This window comes from Scyliorhinus torazame, chromosome 14 (genome assembly GCF_047496885.1).
Source record: "Scyliorhinus torazame isolate Kashiwa2021f chromosome 14, sScyTor2.1, whole genome shotgun sequence".
Lineage (NCBI taxonomy): Eukaryota > Metazoa > Chordata > Chondrichthyes > Carcharhiniformes > Scyliorhinidae > Scyliorhinus > Scyliorhinus torazame.
The window spans coordinates 50,069,395-50,084,509 of record NC_092720.1 but is presented as its reverse complement, the minus strand read 5'-3'; the positions used below and the strand labels follow the sequence as shown (position 1 = coordinate 50,084,509).

The window sequence follows — 15,115 nt, the reverse complement described above, 5'->3', positions numbered from 1 at the left end:
ACTCCTTTCCTTTTCCCTGCCATCTTATAAAAGGCAACCAGGGTATATAGAATGAATATATTATCGTGAGAATAAAATTGATACTGTAATGTGAAGTGACAGACAGTAATAATGAGCTATAATATCCAAATCATTGGACAAAAATCATGTAAAGCACTATGAAAATTGAAGTTAAGTCTCCATGCCTTGGCTTTCTATTTGTGAGTCTTTATTGAGTTCATTGTAGACTTTGGTTTTACTTGGGATGTGGGGAAGAAAACAAATTAATATATGAAATAGACAAATAATTTATTATTTTTGAAAGTATAAACTACAGTTTAGCCACTAGTATGAAACCATTTGCTTTATTGTGCGACGGACAGGACGGGGATTAATTTAAAGAGCCCTGATTTCCCCCCTCACTACCTATCTACAAACAAAAAGCTGTTTTTGATTTCTGACTTTCCCTTTTGAATGGCGGCATATTTTCCCCAACTCTTCAGTTTGGAGTGATCTGATCCTGTACTAATAACCCCACAGCAAACTTGAGATAGGGTAAAAATAAGAAGGTTGGTTTATTTTGCACACGGGTGGGAAGGAGTTTTGCACCTGTACAATAGATAGGGTGTCAGTTAGCTCAGTTGAATGGATGGCTGCTTATGATGCGGAGTGACTGCATCCTGGCCTCGAGCCTCTGCCCCATATTGTCCGTTACCTTCCTCATGGGAGCCGTCGCGGCTTCCACTGCCATCTTGCCGGCTGCAAGGGGGTATTTTCTCATCTCCTCCCTATGTCTCTGGAGCTGAGAGGTGACGAAGCCCATATAGGCTGAGGTACTCATGAAGGTGAGGTGTGGTCACCCTCGGGTTAAATTACCATCAGTCAGCCCTCAAGGGGAATGGTCCTCTGGAACTGTGGCAACATTTGCAGTCAATAATGAAAGAAAAGGAGTACAGTGCAAGACCATGATTCAAATGAATCTTGTGGTTTCACGTGGGCCCAGAGTCCAGAATCAAAAGTTCAATGGTGTATTCCTTCAGATTAGCAGTCTGAAACTGTTGCAGGGTGATCAGTCTTTACAGAAGCAAGGACTTGCATGATGGAAGAAGGCATGAAAAGATGAATTAGTCTTAAAAGGCATCGATACAGAAGTTCTGACGTTTTCAATGGTAAACTGTATAGTTTTTTTTTAAAAAAACAATTTTTATTAGGATTTTCACAAAATATCAACAACAGAATGAAAAAGAAAACCCAATAGAATTAAATACAGAACAAAGTAAAACAACCCCCGTACACCCCTCAGATGGTACACAGTGTAGTTGAGGGCCAGGCAATTTACATGGACAGAGCTCAATCTGCTGCTACCTGTAGGGTTGGAAAATGGCAAACTGCCTGAGTTCAGATCCACACGGTGATATTACACATTCTAGCAGCTTTGGAGAGCTGATGTGACACACCTCCCACTACAACTCCTGGGTATTGAACAAAGGATGCATTTTCCCAGGGGTGGCATATTGAGAGGTTTAATAGAGGGTCAGGGTCCCCTTTGCCTTTGCAGACATACATTCTCCATGGTCAGAGCCCTGCCTTGCAAATATGAAGAGCATTGATGAATTTCATTGGCATTTGACATAGTTATAGAGCACATTAGCACATGTTCCAAGATAATGAGGTCCCCACTGGTTTCTGGAGTTTAGAAATTCCTCTGGTATGAATCATGGTTTGTCAGGCATGTCAATGTTTTTTAAAAATTTTAAATTAAAGAAACCAGTTTGACTTGGATGGATGTATATGTTTTCCTGTCTAGCTAAGACAATTGAAAATACAACTGAACCTTTTCCCTTTTATTTTCTCCTTTCCTCATTGATATAGGTGCGACGCCACATGACCTCAATATAAATCTGACTCGGCAAGAGACCAACAAGAGGGTTAATTTGACATTTTTTCCAGATTCTACAGAACAACTGGTACCAGATCAGGCCTCTGGCATCCACCAGTTCAGTGTCATCCCCTCTATGGAACCATTTTCCCCAGTCAGTGAGACAACAATTAGTACCCCAGTTAGCCATGGTGAGGACTCTTCGGGCGAAGTACAAGATGAGGGGTCAAGTGAAATAGATGATGGACCAGAGTATTTGGCTATTGGAAACCTGGGACGGAGGGATCGCAGCTCGAGTCAGTGCAGCAATAGCTCCTCCTCTTGTTCCGGAGGTTCGCAGAAACTTGCTCCATTGGCAGGGCAAGTTCCTAAACTGACTGTCAGCTGTAGTGAATCTCTACTGAATCTTCCAAGACGTTCCAGCTTCTCTGAAACCCAGAATCTGGACCGACAGGGCAGTTTCAAGAAAAGCCATATCCGTTCCCATTCTGATACTGGTATAGCAACAACAAAGACAACAGGTACAGTGAATTTTAATTCAAACGTTTGTGTATATCAAGATTTGCTTGCTACACGATATTAAATCTCTTCCTGTGCTAATTAAAGAAGGAGATGGAAAATATAATAACTGGTAGCTCCCTTAAAGGATGGTGCTAATACCAAAGCCTGTAGACCATTTCATTCCGTGGCCTGTACTTCATTATCTGTGTGAAAGGGGATCAAGTTTTGGCCTATATTAAACCTTGCCATGTGGCCGGCAGAGGAAAAAAAAGTCAATTAGAGTTCCTACTCATTATATCTATCCAGTGACCTCTTCCATTAAAGTATGAGAGCGGCAGGTGTAAGACACCACCATGAGTTCCTATGGTTGGTAAACCTGCCAGCACTTCCTATGTGAACTCTTTAAGGGCGGTATTTTAGGAAAAACATTAGTGATATCTGAAGCCTGGGGAACCACACCAATGTACAAGCAGCTGCCTTCAGAAACTAGGTAATAGATTTTAAGGTGAAATTAGCTTCATCTAAATGAGTAATTCTTTGAAGGTCTATGTACAGGGCTCAGCACACAGCACGATGCAGTGGTAGGCTGTAGACCTGTGCACTGTTCCGCAAGGTTGATTTATTTTGGCAGATGTTAACAAAGAAAATGTGAAGAACTGCCAGTTTAGACATTTCAGAGCGGTGTTGGTGCATTGTTCGTTGTTCTTTAGAGTTTTGGCCAAGAGTGGTTTCATGATCAGTGCAAGCTTAGAGGGCCATGGACAAGAGTGGTATCATGATCAATGCAGGCTTAGAGGGCCAAAGGATCTGTTCCTGTGCTGTGTTCTTTATTCAGGCCTGAGAAGTTTTTTTCTTGTTTTAAAAAAAAAAAAAATCAAGTTCAAATGCTGGAAAATCTCAAGAATAACCTTGCAGATTAGTTGAGCAAAACTGTTTATATATGCGCCAGGGACCAGGGTTTAATACCGGCCTTTGATGACTGTGGAGTTTTCACATCCTCCCCGTGTCTGCGTGGGTTTCCTCCGGGTGGTCTAGTTTCCTCCGACAGTCCAAAGATGTACAGGTTGGGTGGATTGGCCATGATAAATTGCCCCTTAGTGTCTAAGGATGTGCAGGTTAGATTACAGGTTTACACATGGTGGTGGGTGGGGGAGGGGGGCCTGGGTAGGGTGTTCTTTCAGAGGGTTGGAGTAGACTCGATGGGCTGAATGGCCTCTTTCTGCACTGCAGGGATTCAATGATACTCTGCTTATTTGCAATATTTTACTGCTTTTATAAAACATTGAACACCTGTTGTTATATGACGTGCAATGAAAGTTAGCTAACCAGATTGTTACAATAATTCTGTCATGACCTGTTTGAAAATTCTAGTCTAACTAGATATAACCTGGTCTTGCTGTAGAGGCAGGTTTCACCGTCTTGGCTTGGTCATTTGGAGGAGGGATAGAAAACCAGAGAAAGTCACCTTCTCGTATAACAAAGATGATGCTACATGTCAAGTGAGCCAAGATGTGATGCTTACTGGGAGTATAGAATTATGCATGAATTACACAATATTGTAATACTGTCTCAAGAAAGGAGGGGGGAGGGCAGGGCGCAGAGGGAGAAATCATCTATTTTTGCACTAACCTATAATCCTACTGTCTTGTAACCTTTCATTTCCCAATTTTTATTCTTCGGCTTTCTCAAGGAGACCTCCGGCAAATCACAATTATAGTAGAGGACCCAGTGGAAGGTTTGCAAATGGCTGTCATAAATTTCATTTCAATATGATGAAACAGCATGCAATCTCCACTATGATTAATGATACCAGCATTGTCATTTTTATCATATGTAAAGTGTAGAAATGGAACTGGTTGGTGGTCTACGTTTCTGAGGTTTCAACCAATACAATTCCCCCATTAACCTTTTATTGATTTTTACAAAATCAATTTTTACTTCAAAATCGGCAGAGTAGAAAAGTTGTTAATATAGATAGCTTAGTGATTCAAATGAAAGGGTGGCAAAGTGACACAATGGTTAGCACTGCTGTCTCAAGACACCGAGGACCCAGGTTCGATCCCAGCCTCGGGTCACTCCATGTGGAATTTGCACGTGTCTGCGTGGGTCTCACTAAGACATAAGATGTGCAGGGTAGGTGGATTAGCCATATCTTTTTATTAAAACAGTAAAAAATATATACACGGCTAAACGGTACAAACACTAATTTGTGTTGGAGAAACAGGGTAATCTCCCCTCAGTACCAATGTATGGGGAGGGGGGGTGGATACTCTGATTATTAAAACAGTTCACAACACATTTCTACAAAAAACAAACAGTACAAGCACTAAACTTTGCGCTGGAAAGACCAGAAACCCTTGCCTCTGTGCCAACAGAAAGGAAAGGGAGGGGGGGGGGGGGGGGGTTGGTGGGGAGAGGGAGAAAAGGAGGATGGTGGGGAGAGAGGGAGTCGGGGTATTGGTGGAGGGGGCCTAATAGAACACTGCCTGAACTATCTACAGAGGCAGAAAAACAAAAGAACCTTCAATTATGATGTGCCAGAATCTGGGAGTCCCCCAGAGGGGGTGAGGGGCGACACTGTCAGGCAGTAGTGAGCCCTGTACCCCACTGCAGAGAGCCCCTTAATTGGAAAAAAAATTTAAAAAGTGATTCAAATGAGAGCTAACCTCTTCACCAGATAATTGGACTTTATTAGAAGAAAATTTACATTTTATAATATAATTCAATATGTCCATATTTGCACCTGCATAATCCACAATTGGAGGATGTGTGGGTTCAGTATCCTGTATGTTTGTTTTCCTTGTGCTGACACGGTTAGGAAATTGTATGTACGCACATGCTCATACCGGACTTGTGTCCTATTAGCAAATGTATAAAATGGAAAAAGTAATTATTTTAATTGCAACTGGAATATTTGTAGGTAATCACAGCTGAAAAAGGACCTTGCATAATGTGAAAGACTATCTCCAAAAATTCCTCCTATTTCTCTGTAAAAGGGAAATTTTCTAGAGATCTAACAATATATGAGATAAAATGGAGACAAAAAGTCTTTGCAGTGTTATTAATTTAGAACCATAATGCTTTGTGATTTATTTACTCATTCCTTAAGAGAGAAACGCCTCAGTTGGCTTTTCCCCTTGTGCCACTTCCGAGATGAAAAATTTGGGGGAAGAATTTTAGGTGCAAACTTTGTTCCATTGATGGGTGGAGCAGCTTGTGGAACATCAATTACATTTTTCATAATTTGAAAGCTTACCTCAAAGCTGCATTTAAAAATGAAAATACACTTTACTATATATTTTACAACCCTCATTAAAGGAAAATTAATGTGATTTTGCCATGTTAATGGGACCCCTGCTTTCAATAACAGAAAATATTATGCACATGGGTGACCATAGTGCCACAAACAGTGTTTTAAAAAGAAAATTGGTTTATGATGTGCTTTTCTGAGAGCGCCCCAAACAGGGCAGAATTGCCTAAAATGAACATGAACAATCAGAGCAGCAGCTTTGCTGAATTGTGGATGACTGACCCCTGTAGTTTTCTCATTGCTGGCCTGTACCAATGGTGGAAGGTCAGTGATCAGAAATACAGCTGTGATGATACACAATGCACTTCGAACATTCGCAACAAGTAAGAATCTGAGATTCATACACAAGATAAATGGATTGCAGTCCTGAATAATATGAGACCTATCACTGTAGACCTGTTTCCAGTATAAACAGGTCAAAACATTTCTTTTGGTTTTATCTTTGAGGTGTCAGCTATCAAATGGATGTGATTGAACACAGATGCTGTCGTCAAACAGGAATTTCTTGATGCACTGCTTTGGCTGACAAGTGCCTCGTGAGATTGAAATAATTTATTTTATTACCTTTTGGTAATTGAATTCATCAATCCAGTTTGTACAATAACTTCAGAATTAAGTAAAAGCAACTCCAGAATAACTGCTAAAATAGATATCATGATGGGACTTAATAGTTGGCAACTAAATGATTATTGCCGAAAAGATGCAATCTTGAACTGACCCATTCCAAGGTGCTGAGGCTGCATGTTCCTTCCTCTGATCTAATAGAAACTGTTTATAGCAACTGCAATCACTGAACAGAAGTCTTTGAAAAAAGTTTGATTTTTCAGTGTTAAAATGCACTATTCAGGCTGAAGTTGTCTTAACATCCATTGTATAAATTGCAGAGCATATTTTTTTCCCCAAATCCTTCCGCTGATATTGGTTGATGCCTACTTGATATGACCACTGACACCACTTCTATGCTTACTTGCATTTCATATCATTGTGCGTTTCCTTTTTTACCTAGTTCTTGCATGGTGAAATCTATTTGTTTGTTCTTGCAAATATTGTTATTGTTTTGCTCCCCACTCCCTCCTCCTATATGTATGCATTGGTTCCTTGAAGCCAGTTTCCCATGTCAAGCAGATAATTTGAACAGAAAAATCGATCTTTTTAAAAAGCTCCTTTGTTTTAAAGCATGTTTACTTTTGATTTAATGTAATATTCTAAGTGCATTCTCAATAACATTTTCTTTTCCCAGTATAGCAGTACAAATCTCAAATTAATCAACACTGAAATGTAAATACTGAACAAAAGCCCTTTGCAGTAAAATCAAGTCTTTAGTCCCTTGAATGAATGACTGACTGTATTTTGTAATTTAGAGTCTCATCTGGGAATCAGAAATCTGAAGGAATATGGTCCTTTCTCAGTTCAGAGTGGCGAGGTCAGCACTCCAAGCTCTCCCTACATGGAAGCTGGTAAATGCTATTTAAAATCTGTTTAATTTAGCCAGTTTAAGTTGTATACTCAATTCTTCTGTTTTTGATGTTACCCAGGAATTTAGTACGCCATGAGGTTTGATTCCTCGTTATTTTCATTATTTTTTCAATAATTTAGATTTCTCTGCACTTTTAGTAAGATATTTAAAATATTTTTTGTGCAGTGTGAATAGACATCATGTAACTCTGATTTTTCACTCACCCCCGCTTTTATTTTTCTATCGAGCAAGCCACAAGCAGCACTTATTCCAAACAATATTCAAGTACATGGAAACATACATAGAAAATAGATGCAGAAGGAGGCCATTCGGCCCTTCGAGCCTGCTCCACCATTCATTATGATCATGGCTGATCATCAAATTCAATTCCCTGATCTTGTCTTCCCCACATATCCCTTTAGCCCCAAGAGCTATATCTAATTCCCTCTTGAAATTTACAACATTTTGGCCTTAATGACTTTCTGTGGAAGTGAATTCCACAGATTCACCACACTCTGTGGAAAAAACAAAGTCTAGCACTGATTTAGCTCTCATTAGACAGCAGAGTATCACAATAAAGAATCATAGTGCAGAAGGAGGCCATTTGATTCATCGAGTCTGCACTGACCATCTGAAAGAGCACCCTACCTAGGCCGACTCGCCAATCTTATCCCCGTTACCCTATCTAACCTACACATCTTTGAACACTAAAAGACAATTTTTTAGCCGGGCCAATTCATCTAACTTGCACATCTTTGGACTGTGGGAGGAAACCGGAGCATCCGGAGGAAATCCATGCAGACGCGGTGAGAAAGTGTAAACTCCACACAGTTACCCAAGGCTGAAATTAAACCTGGGTCACTGGCGCTGAGAGGCAGCAGTACTAACTACTGTGCCACCAAGTAATTTAGGACCATTGCAAATTTTATTTTTCTTTGACACAAAGGTACAATCTTAATACGTTTGATTCCAACTACCCAATTAATTAAAATTCTTGTAATTTTCCTAGGTGAGCACATAAATCTCATTTCGATCCTGCAGTATCAAATGTAAAATCATTGCATTAGTTAGGTTATATTAGTTAAAAACTATACAATAATTTTACTTGCCGTGAAACACATGGTACTGCATTCTTTCGAATCATCAATTGCATTGTACTTAATTTTTAAGAAAACTTTTATCATATGTCATTATCTTCTGATAAATTCTTAATATCTCTGAACAGCTGATGACTAATTGGTCTTTTTAAACATTTGCAAGTTTGGCTTTTAAAAGCTATCTAAATTTTGGTGTGTGGAATTTTTAAATGATGTAATTAAGACCTCACATTTTTCACAGAATCACAGAAATACACAGTGCAGCAGAGACCCTTCAGCCCAAAGAGTCTGCACCGACACATGAAAAACACCTGACACACCTACCTAGTCCCATTTGGCAGCATTTGCCTCATATCCTTGAATGTTATGGTGTGCCAAGTGCTCATCCAGGTACTTTTTAAAGGATGTGAGGTAACCCGCCTCCACCACCCTTCCAGGCAGTGCACTCCAGACCGTCACTACCCTCTGTATAAAAAAAGGTTTTTCCTCACATCTCCCGCCCCCAAGCTCCTGCCCCTCATCTTGAACTTGTCCCCTCTTGACTGATCCTTCAACTAAGGGGAACCACTGATATCTTTCCACTTCATGTCCATGCATAATCTTGTATATCTTGATCTGGTTGCCCCTCGGTCTTCTCTGCTCCAACGGAAACAACCCAATCCCGTCCAACCTCTTCATAATTTACATGTGCGTCCCAGGCAACATCCTGGTGAATCTCCTCTGCATCTCCTCCAGTGCAATCATATCCTTCCTATAATGTGAACTTCACACAGAACTCCAGTCGTGGCCTCACCAAAGTTCTATACAACCTTTGCTGGAGCTTTTTCTGTTTCTCGGTTATTTGGCTCAATATGATGTTGCAGAATTCCAGAGTTTACTGAAATTTTGACATTGAATATCATTTAATAATAAAATGGCCCAAATGGCTGATAAAATAGGCAATAAGCAGGTACAGAGCAGTACGCATCATGGCCCAAATCTTTCAATCAGGGTTGGAACCACTGTTTCCGACCATGTTTAGACAAAAAAACTACCAATTTGCCTTCCTCCAATTTTTCTGGGCAATCTTCTGATGGAGGATTTTTCTGAACTCACTCAGTGCAGGAAACCTTAGAGACATCAACAAACAATATCCATGCTGAAGCCACATCCCTTTTTTATGGCACTAACTGGCATATTTGGGTGTGTGAAGAGTTTAAATGTCCCAAAGTTTTTTTGTAAAGTTAAGGAGAGAAAGTTTGGGGGTGGGGGGTTATGATGGATGAGTTAAGGGGTTAAGGTGGTGGGGGTGAAGATGGAGGATCGGGGTTCGGTCAGGTGATGAAGGCAGGTCAGTGGGTTGATGGGGGTGAAATCAGTTGTATTTTTACCCAGGAGATTAGGATATTCGAACATTTACTGAATAACTATTCAGGTAAGAACTCAACCATCTGAAGTCATTAACTCTAAATGAACAGTTGATGACTCTTTCGGAGAGTCTTGGGGAGCAAGAAGTTCAAATGTCCCCGCCAATTGCCACAAAGTCAGTGCGTTGAGATCCAATGGGTTCCAGAGACCCAGAAGACCTGGGATGATATCTTCAGGTGTATAGCTCCAGTGATTGAACTTACACTGGTAATTTTGGTTTATTTTGTTCTAGAGGGTGCCCATTGCATACACAGTTCTGATGGAATGTTTCGTCAACCATCGCAGGGCCAGTCTCTGATCAGCTATCTATCAGAGCAGGACTTTGGAAGCTGTGCGGATTTGGAGAAGGTATATTTATGATTCCTTCCTTAAATATGTAAAGAATTGTTCTAGGTCTTGAATTTTGGTTATTTTTTCAAATTTATACTTCTGTGCACTAGAACATTTTTAAAAGGTTAAGTAGGCTGTAGTGGCATTATGGGCTTTCCGTTATCTATCTTTTGATTCTTGTTTATGTTCGTTCTCGAACCGCAGCTTATTTCTAGTCGGTTTTCTTTCTGTATTTAAAATGCAATGCCTGTGTCTCATTTTCTTTCATTAACCCCACACCAATGATTTCTTAAACTCTGGGCTGGATTCTCAGGTGCCTGCCGCTGGTAGTGGAGTTCCCGGCGTGGCGGAGAATCCAGCATCGTGAAGAAAAATCCGACGTTGATCCGTTTCCGATGCTCCTAACAAGAACTGTTTTCTTTTGGAGATGCTAGGGCGTAGAACTGACCTGTTTGGCCAAATACTCTCATTTCATCAGTTGCAAAGTTGTCCAAAGATGATAATCCTTGTCTGATTTATGAGAGTTCCTTAGTTTGGAACTCTCATCAATTCTCTTGTTTCTCCTCCTTCCTATTGTATTTACAAAATATATTGAAATGTAAACTCAACTCTTTATTTAGGAGAATGCTCATTTCAGTATATCTGAATCACTGATTGCTGCCATTGAGCTGATGAAGTGCAATCTGATGAAGAAACAAATGGTGGATGATGATGAAGAGGACAGTGACAAAGAAATAAGAGAACTGAAACAGAAAATCCGTATTCGACGGCAGCAGATCCGTACGAAAAAACTCCTGCCTCGAATGAGGGGCACTGAGTCAGACAGTATGTATGACTGTGTAAACATGTTAATGGAAAATAAACCTTTGACTGTTGAATCAGTCCCGATGTATGCTGAAGTGAGAATGTAAGAATGGGTATGTGAAATTAATCTCCAATACTGATGTATTTAAATCCAATTGCCTTTGTTAATTAAGTTAGTTCTGACATCGAGGGGTAGGTGGAGTGTTGCATGGTAAGCTATGTTTTCTTTGAAGAATCTGTTAGGGTGACTGACCCCTGCAATGCCAACCGGGTGCAGATGAGTTTTTGTTTTAAATAACCTTGCTGCAGGTCCCTAGAGCCAAAAGAATCCATTGTTTGTTCCTTAGAGTGGACACCATCAGGAAGCATCCCTGAATGGGAAGAAAATAACTACAAAACAATGAATATGGAGTGAGTGTATATAAAAATGCATAAAATGGTATTCTGTCTGGTAATCTTCACCATGACATAATACCATTGATTCAACAGTTGGGGAGGCAGTGACATAGTAATATTGTCGTTGGACTAGTAATCCAGAGACCCAGGCTCGGGACCGGGTTCGAATCACGCCATGGCAGATGGTGAAATTTAAATTTGCTAAAAATAAATTCTGGAATTAAAACCCTAATGAAGGGCGGTGCAGTGGTTGGCACTGTTGCTTCATGGCGCTGGGGTCCCGGGCTTAATCACGGCCCTGGGTCACTGTTCGTGAGGATTTGCACATTCTCCCCATGTTTGCATGGGCCTCACTCCCACAACTCAAAAGATTGCAGGGTAAGTGAATTGACCATGCTAAATTACCTCCTAATTGGAAAAAAAAGAATTGGGTACTTTATTAAAAAAAAGTCCAATGATGACCATGAAACCATTTTCAATTGTCGTGAAAACACATCTGGTTCGCTAATTTCCTTTAGGAAGGAAGTGTGCTAAATCGCTGGCTTTGAAAGCAGACCAAGGCAGGCCAGCAGCACAGTTCGATTCCCGTAACAGCCTCCCCGAACAGGTGCCGGAATGTGGCGACTAGGGGCTTTTCACAGTAACTTCATTTGAAGCCTACTTGTGACAATAAGCGATTTTCATTTCATTTTCATTTCATTTCATTTTCAAGTCTATTGCCCTTACCTGCACTGGCCTTCATGTGGTTGACAGCAATGTGGGTGACACTTAAATGCCTTCAGGGTAGGGCAATAAATGATGGCCCAGTCAGCGACAGATAAAGCAAGGACCACGTTAGAAATTTACTTAATTGGGACAATCCTTTGGGAAGAAAAATTGAAGTTGGGTAATATTGAATCTGGATTTTTACTTCAATTATTATAAATATGACAAATCATGGTAAATTTCAAAAATATGAAATATCTCGTATTAGAATGAAGGAAGTTCCTAGTTTCAAAAACAAAATTTGTAGCTAAAAATTCTAAATCAGTGGTACAAACTTAGAAAAAGAATTTCTGGAAATCATTAATGTGTTGCAGCTGTAACAATCCTAATGTAAGTAGACAAATTTTGATTTGCTATAAGATGGATTTTTTTCCTTCCGAAGTTTATAACATTTAAGCAACAGAGAAAAAAACTTGCATTTGATTAGTATATTTAACAGAGGAGGCAATGGAATAGTGGCATTGTCACTGGACCAGCAATCGGATAACGCTCTGGAGACCAGGTTTCGACCAGTAATACAGAGATCCAGAGTAATGCTCTGGGGATCCGGTTTTGAATCTCGCCTTGGCAGATGTTGAAATTTGAATTGAATAAAAATCTGGAATGAAAAGTCTAATGATGACCATGAAACTGTTGCCGATTGTCATAAAAACCATCTGGTTCACGAACAGCCTTTAGGGAAGGGAATCTGCCACCTTTACCCAGTCTGACTTACATGTGACTCCAGACCCACAGCAATGTGGTTCACTCTTAACTGCCCTCTGAAATGGCCCAGCAAGCCACTTAGTTCAGGGCAATTGGGGATGGGCAATAAATTCTGGCCTTGCCAGTGACGCCTGCATCCCCATAGTAAGTGAAAAGAAACCTCAGGAGATCCCAAAGTGTTTTTCATCCAGTGAAATTGAGTCAGCCAGTAATGCAGGAAAATATGGCAGCTAATTTGTACAAAGCAACGTCCGAAAATAGTGATGAGATATATGGCCAGTCATTTGTTATTAAGTGATTTTTGCTAAAGGATAAACTTTGATGAGGAGGGGAAAACTCACTTGCAGCTTTTTGAATAATGCATTGGTGTCTCTTGTGCCCACCAGAGAGGGTAGATGGAATTATGGCCTGACATCTGGTCCAAAATTTACATTATGTATTTATTATAAGTCCTATGTTTCTCATGTATGGAACGATCTGCCTGGTCTGTACGCAAAACAATTTTCACTGTACTTCGGTACACGTGACAAACCTAAATCAAATCAAAGACATCCCTCAATGCACTGAAGTGGCAGCTTTGTTTGTGCTCAAAACGCTGGAGTGGTATTTGAACTCATGATCTTTTAACTCCGGCGATGCTGCCACTCAACCATGCCATATGGTTGTGTTAATTCATTATGGGTTATTTGCGCATTTCTTAACTTTCCGTTCAGTTGCTAAATTAACCCCTAGTAAAATGCAAAGTTTTTACAAAAATGTTTTCTGCTCTACAGCCTGTACCACAGAGAGTGGGTCCCCTATCAGTTCCTATGATTCTGCACCACTATCAGATTCTGGATCGACTGATGGAGTGGATGAATTTGAATTAAAAGGTATTGTCAGAAGCAAAAGAGCAGATTGTGACACATAACTTCATTTTTCTTATGTAACTGCTTATCAGGAGATTATGTGCAATTGCACCATCCTGGATTTTCCTAAACTATTTAATTTTGAGAAAGATGAGTAACCGAGGGAAAAATTGTATGACAACTCTGATTAATGGTAATTCATAAAACTCCAAGATATCTACATTATTTCACAAATGGCATTCCAATGACCCAATAGAACCATTGAACCGTTATAGTGCAGATGGAGACCATTTGGCCCATCGTGTCTGAAGCAACCCTTTGAAAGAGCACCCTGCCTAGGCCCGCTCTCCTGCCATATCCCCCTAACCCCACCTAAACTGCACATCTTTGGACATCAAGGGACAATTGAGCAAACTTATACCTTATGAAATGCTCAAGGGCGGCACGGTAGCACAGTGGTTAGCACTGTTGTTTTACAGCACCAGGGCCCCAGGTTCGATTCCCGGCTTGGGTCACTGTCTTGTGTGGAGTTTGCACGTTCTCCCTGTGTCTGCGTGGGTTTCCTCCCTCAAGTCCCAAAAGACATGCTGTTAGGTGATTTGGACATTTTGAATTCTCCCTCTGTGTACCCGTAGTGTGACGACTAGGGAATTTTCACAGTAACTTCATTGCAGTGTTAATGTAAGCCTTCTTGTGACAATAATAACGTATAATAATAATAATCTTTATGTCCATCTTCCCAAGAGATACCTGCAATTATTCTTGATAGATTCATTGCTTGTGAATTAATTACCTTTGGCATTTAGTTACTTTGCAAAAGAGAACAAAGGGGAGTCTTAAGATTGTGCTCCACTTTTATTGAAGAATATGTTCAAATTGGATAACTTTCACTTTAAACATTTCAAAAACCTGTGTTTTCTCCAATTAGAGTAAATTTAATTCGGATAATATCTCCTTTACAAGTCTGTGTTATGAATACTGAAAGCAGCTTTGTTGGTATTCTGCTATAGTTCAATGTGATTACATCCTTTTTGAAGGAGGTTAGGGAAGTGTTTAGGACAAGTGCATCAGCAAAGGACATTCTCTTCACTATACGTTGTCAGCTTTCTCGGGGGTTTGTTTTGAATGAGAAATCCAAAATAACCAAATTTGCGCACAAGAATCAATTTTGTTTTAGAGCTTGAATTGTGTAAGCTTATCAAATGGATGGTACTTTTAAATAGAAGTTTTTTAAATCTCGGGAACACCCTCACTTCAGGTACGTTGCAAAGTGCAAGTCTGAGGGCTTCAGATGTTAAGGAAGAGAAAATGTTAAAGAGAATGTCAAGAATGCAGGTGTTAAGAGAAAATTCAAAACCAACTTGAAGGAAAGAGCTGTTTGACTATCCTAAAGCAGTGTCGCATGCTGAAGCTGAATCCCAGGAGACTGAGCTCAGCTACAAACTGACTAAAGGAAGAAACATCAATTATATTGTATTTTTGTTTAGTCCAATCTGGAACAAAGCATCCAGGAGACCAGAAATAGTCTCCATTTAATTTTGTGACACACTTCAAAATGTCAGTTTATCTTTCTTTTTCCCCCTTCCCCCAAATTGACCTGCTCTTGCTTGATTAGATACATAACTCAGAATATTCTGG

General features: G+C 40.1%; 1 protein-coding gene across 5 annotated transcripts in view; it reads left to right on the top strand.

Annotated features, from left to right (window-relative positions):
• Window positions 1–15,115, top strand: part of LOC140389715 (run domain Beclin-1-interacting and cysteine-rich domain-containing protein-like) — a 111,396-nt gene that overhangs the window by 46,380 nt on the left and 49,901 nt on the right. For 4 of the 5 annotated variants that reach the window (XR_011934453.1, XM_072474155.1, XM_072474157.1 and 1 more), the window contains exons 7-12: window positions 1,852–2,379; window positions 4,050–4,094; window positions 7,031–7,126; window positions 9,862–9,977; window positions 10,580–10,784; window positions 13,403–13,501. Coding sequence is in view for 4 of the 5 variants with exons in the window: in XM_072474155.1 (XP_072330256.1) it covers window positions 1,852–2,379; window positions 4,050–4,094; window positions 7,031–7,126; window positions 9,862–9,977; window positions 10,580–10,784; window positions 13,403–13,501 (1,089 nt within the window). In the remaining variant the exon portion in view is untranslated. The remainder of the gene's footprint in view (window positions 1–1,851; window positions 2,380–4,049; window positions 4,095–7,030; window positions 7,127–9,861; window positions 9,978–10,579; window positions 10,785–13,402; window positions 13,502–15,115) is intronic. The other variant, XM_072474156.1, reaches the window with a different exon arrangement.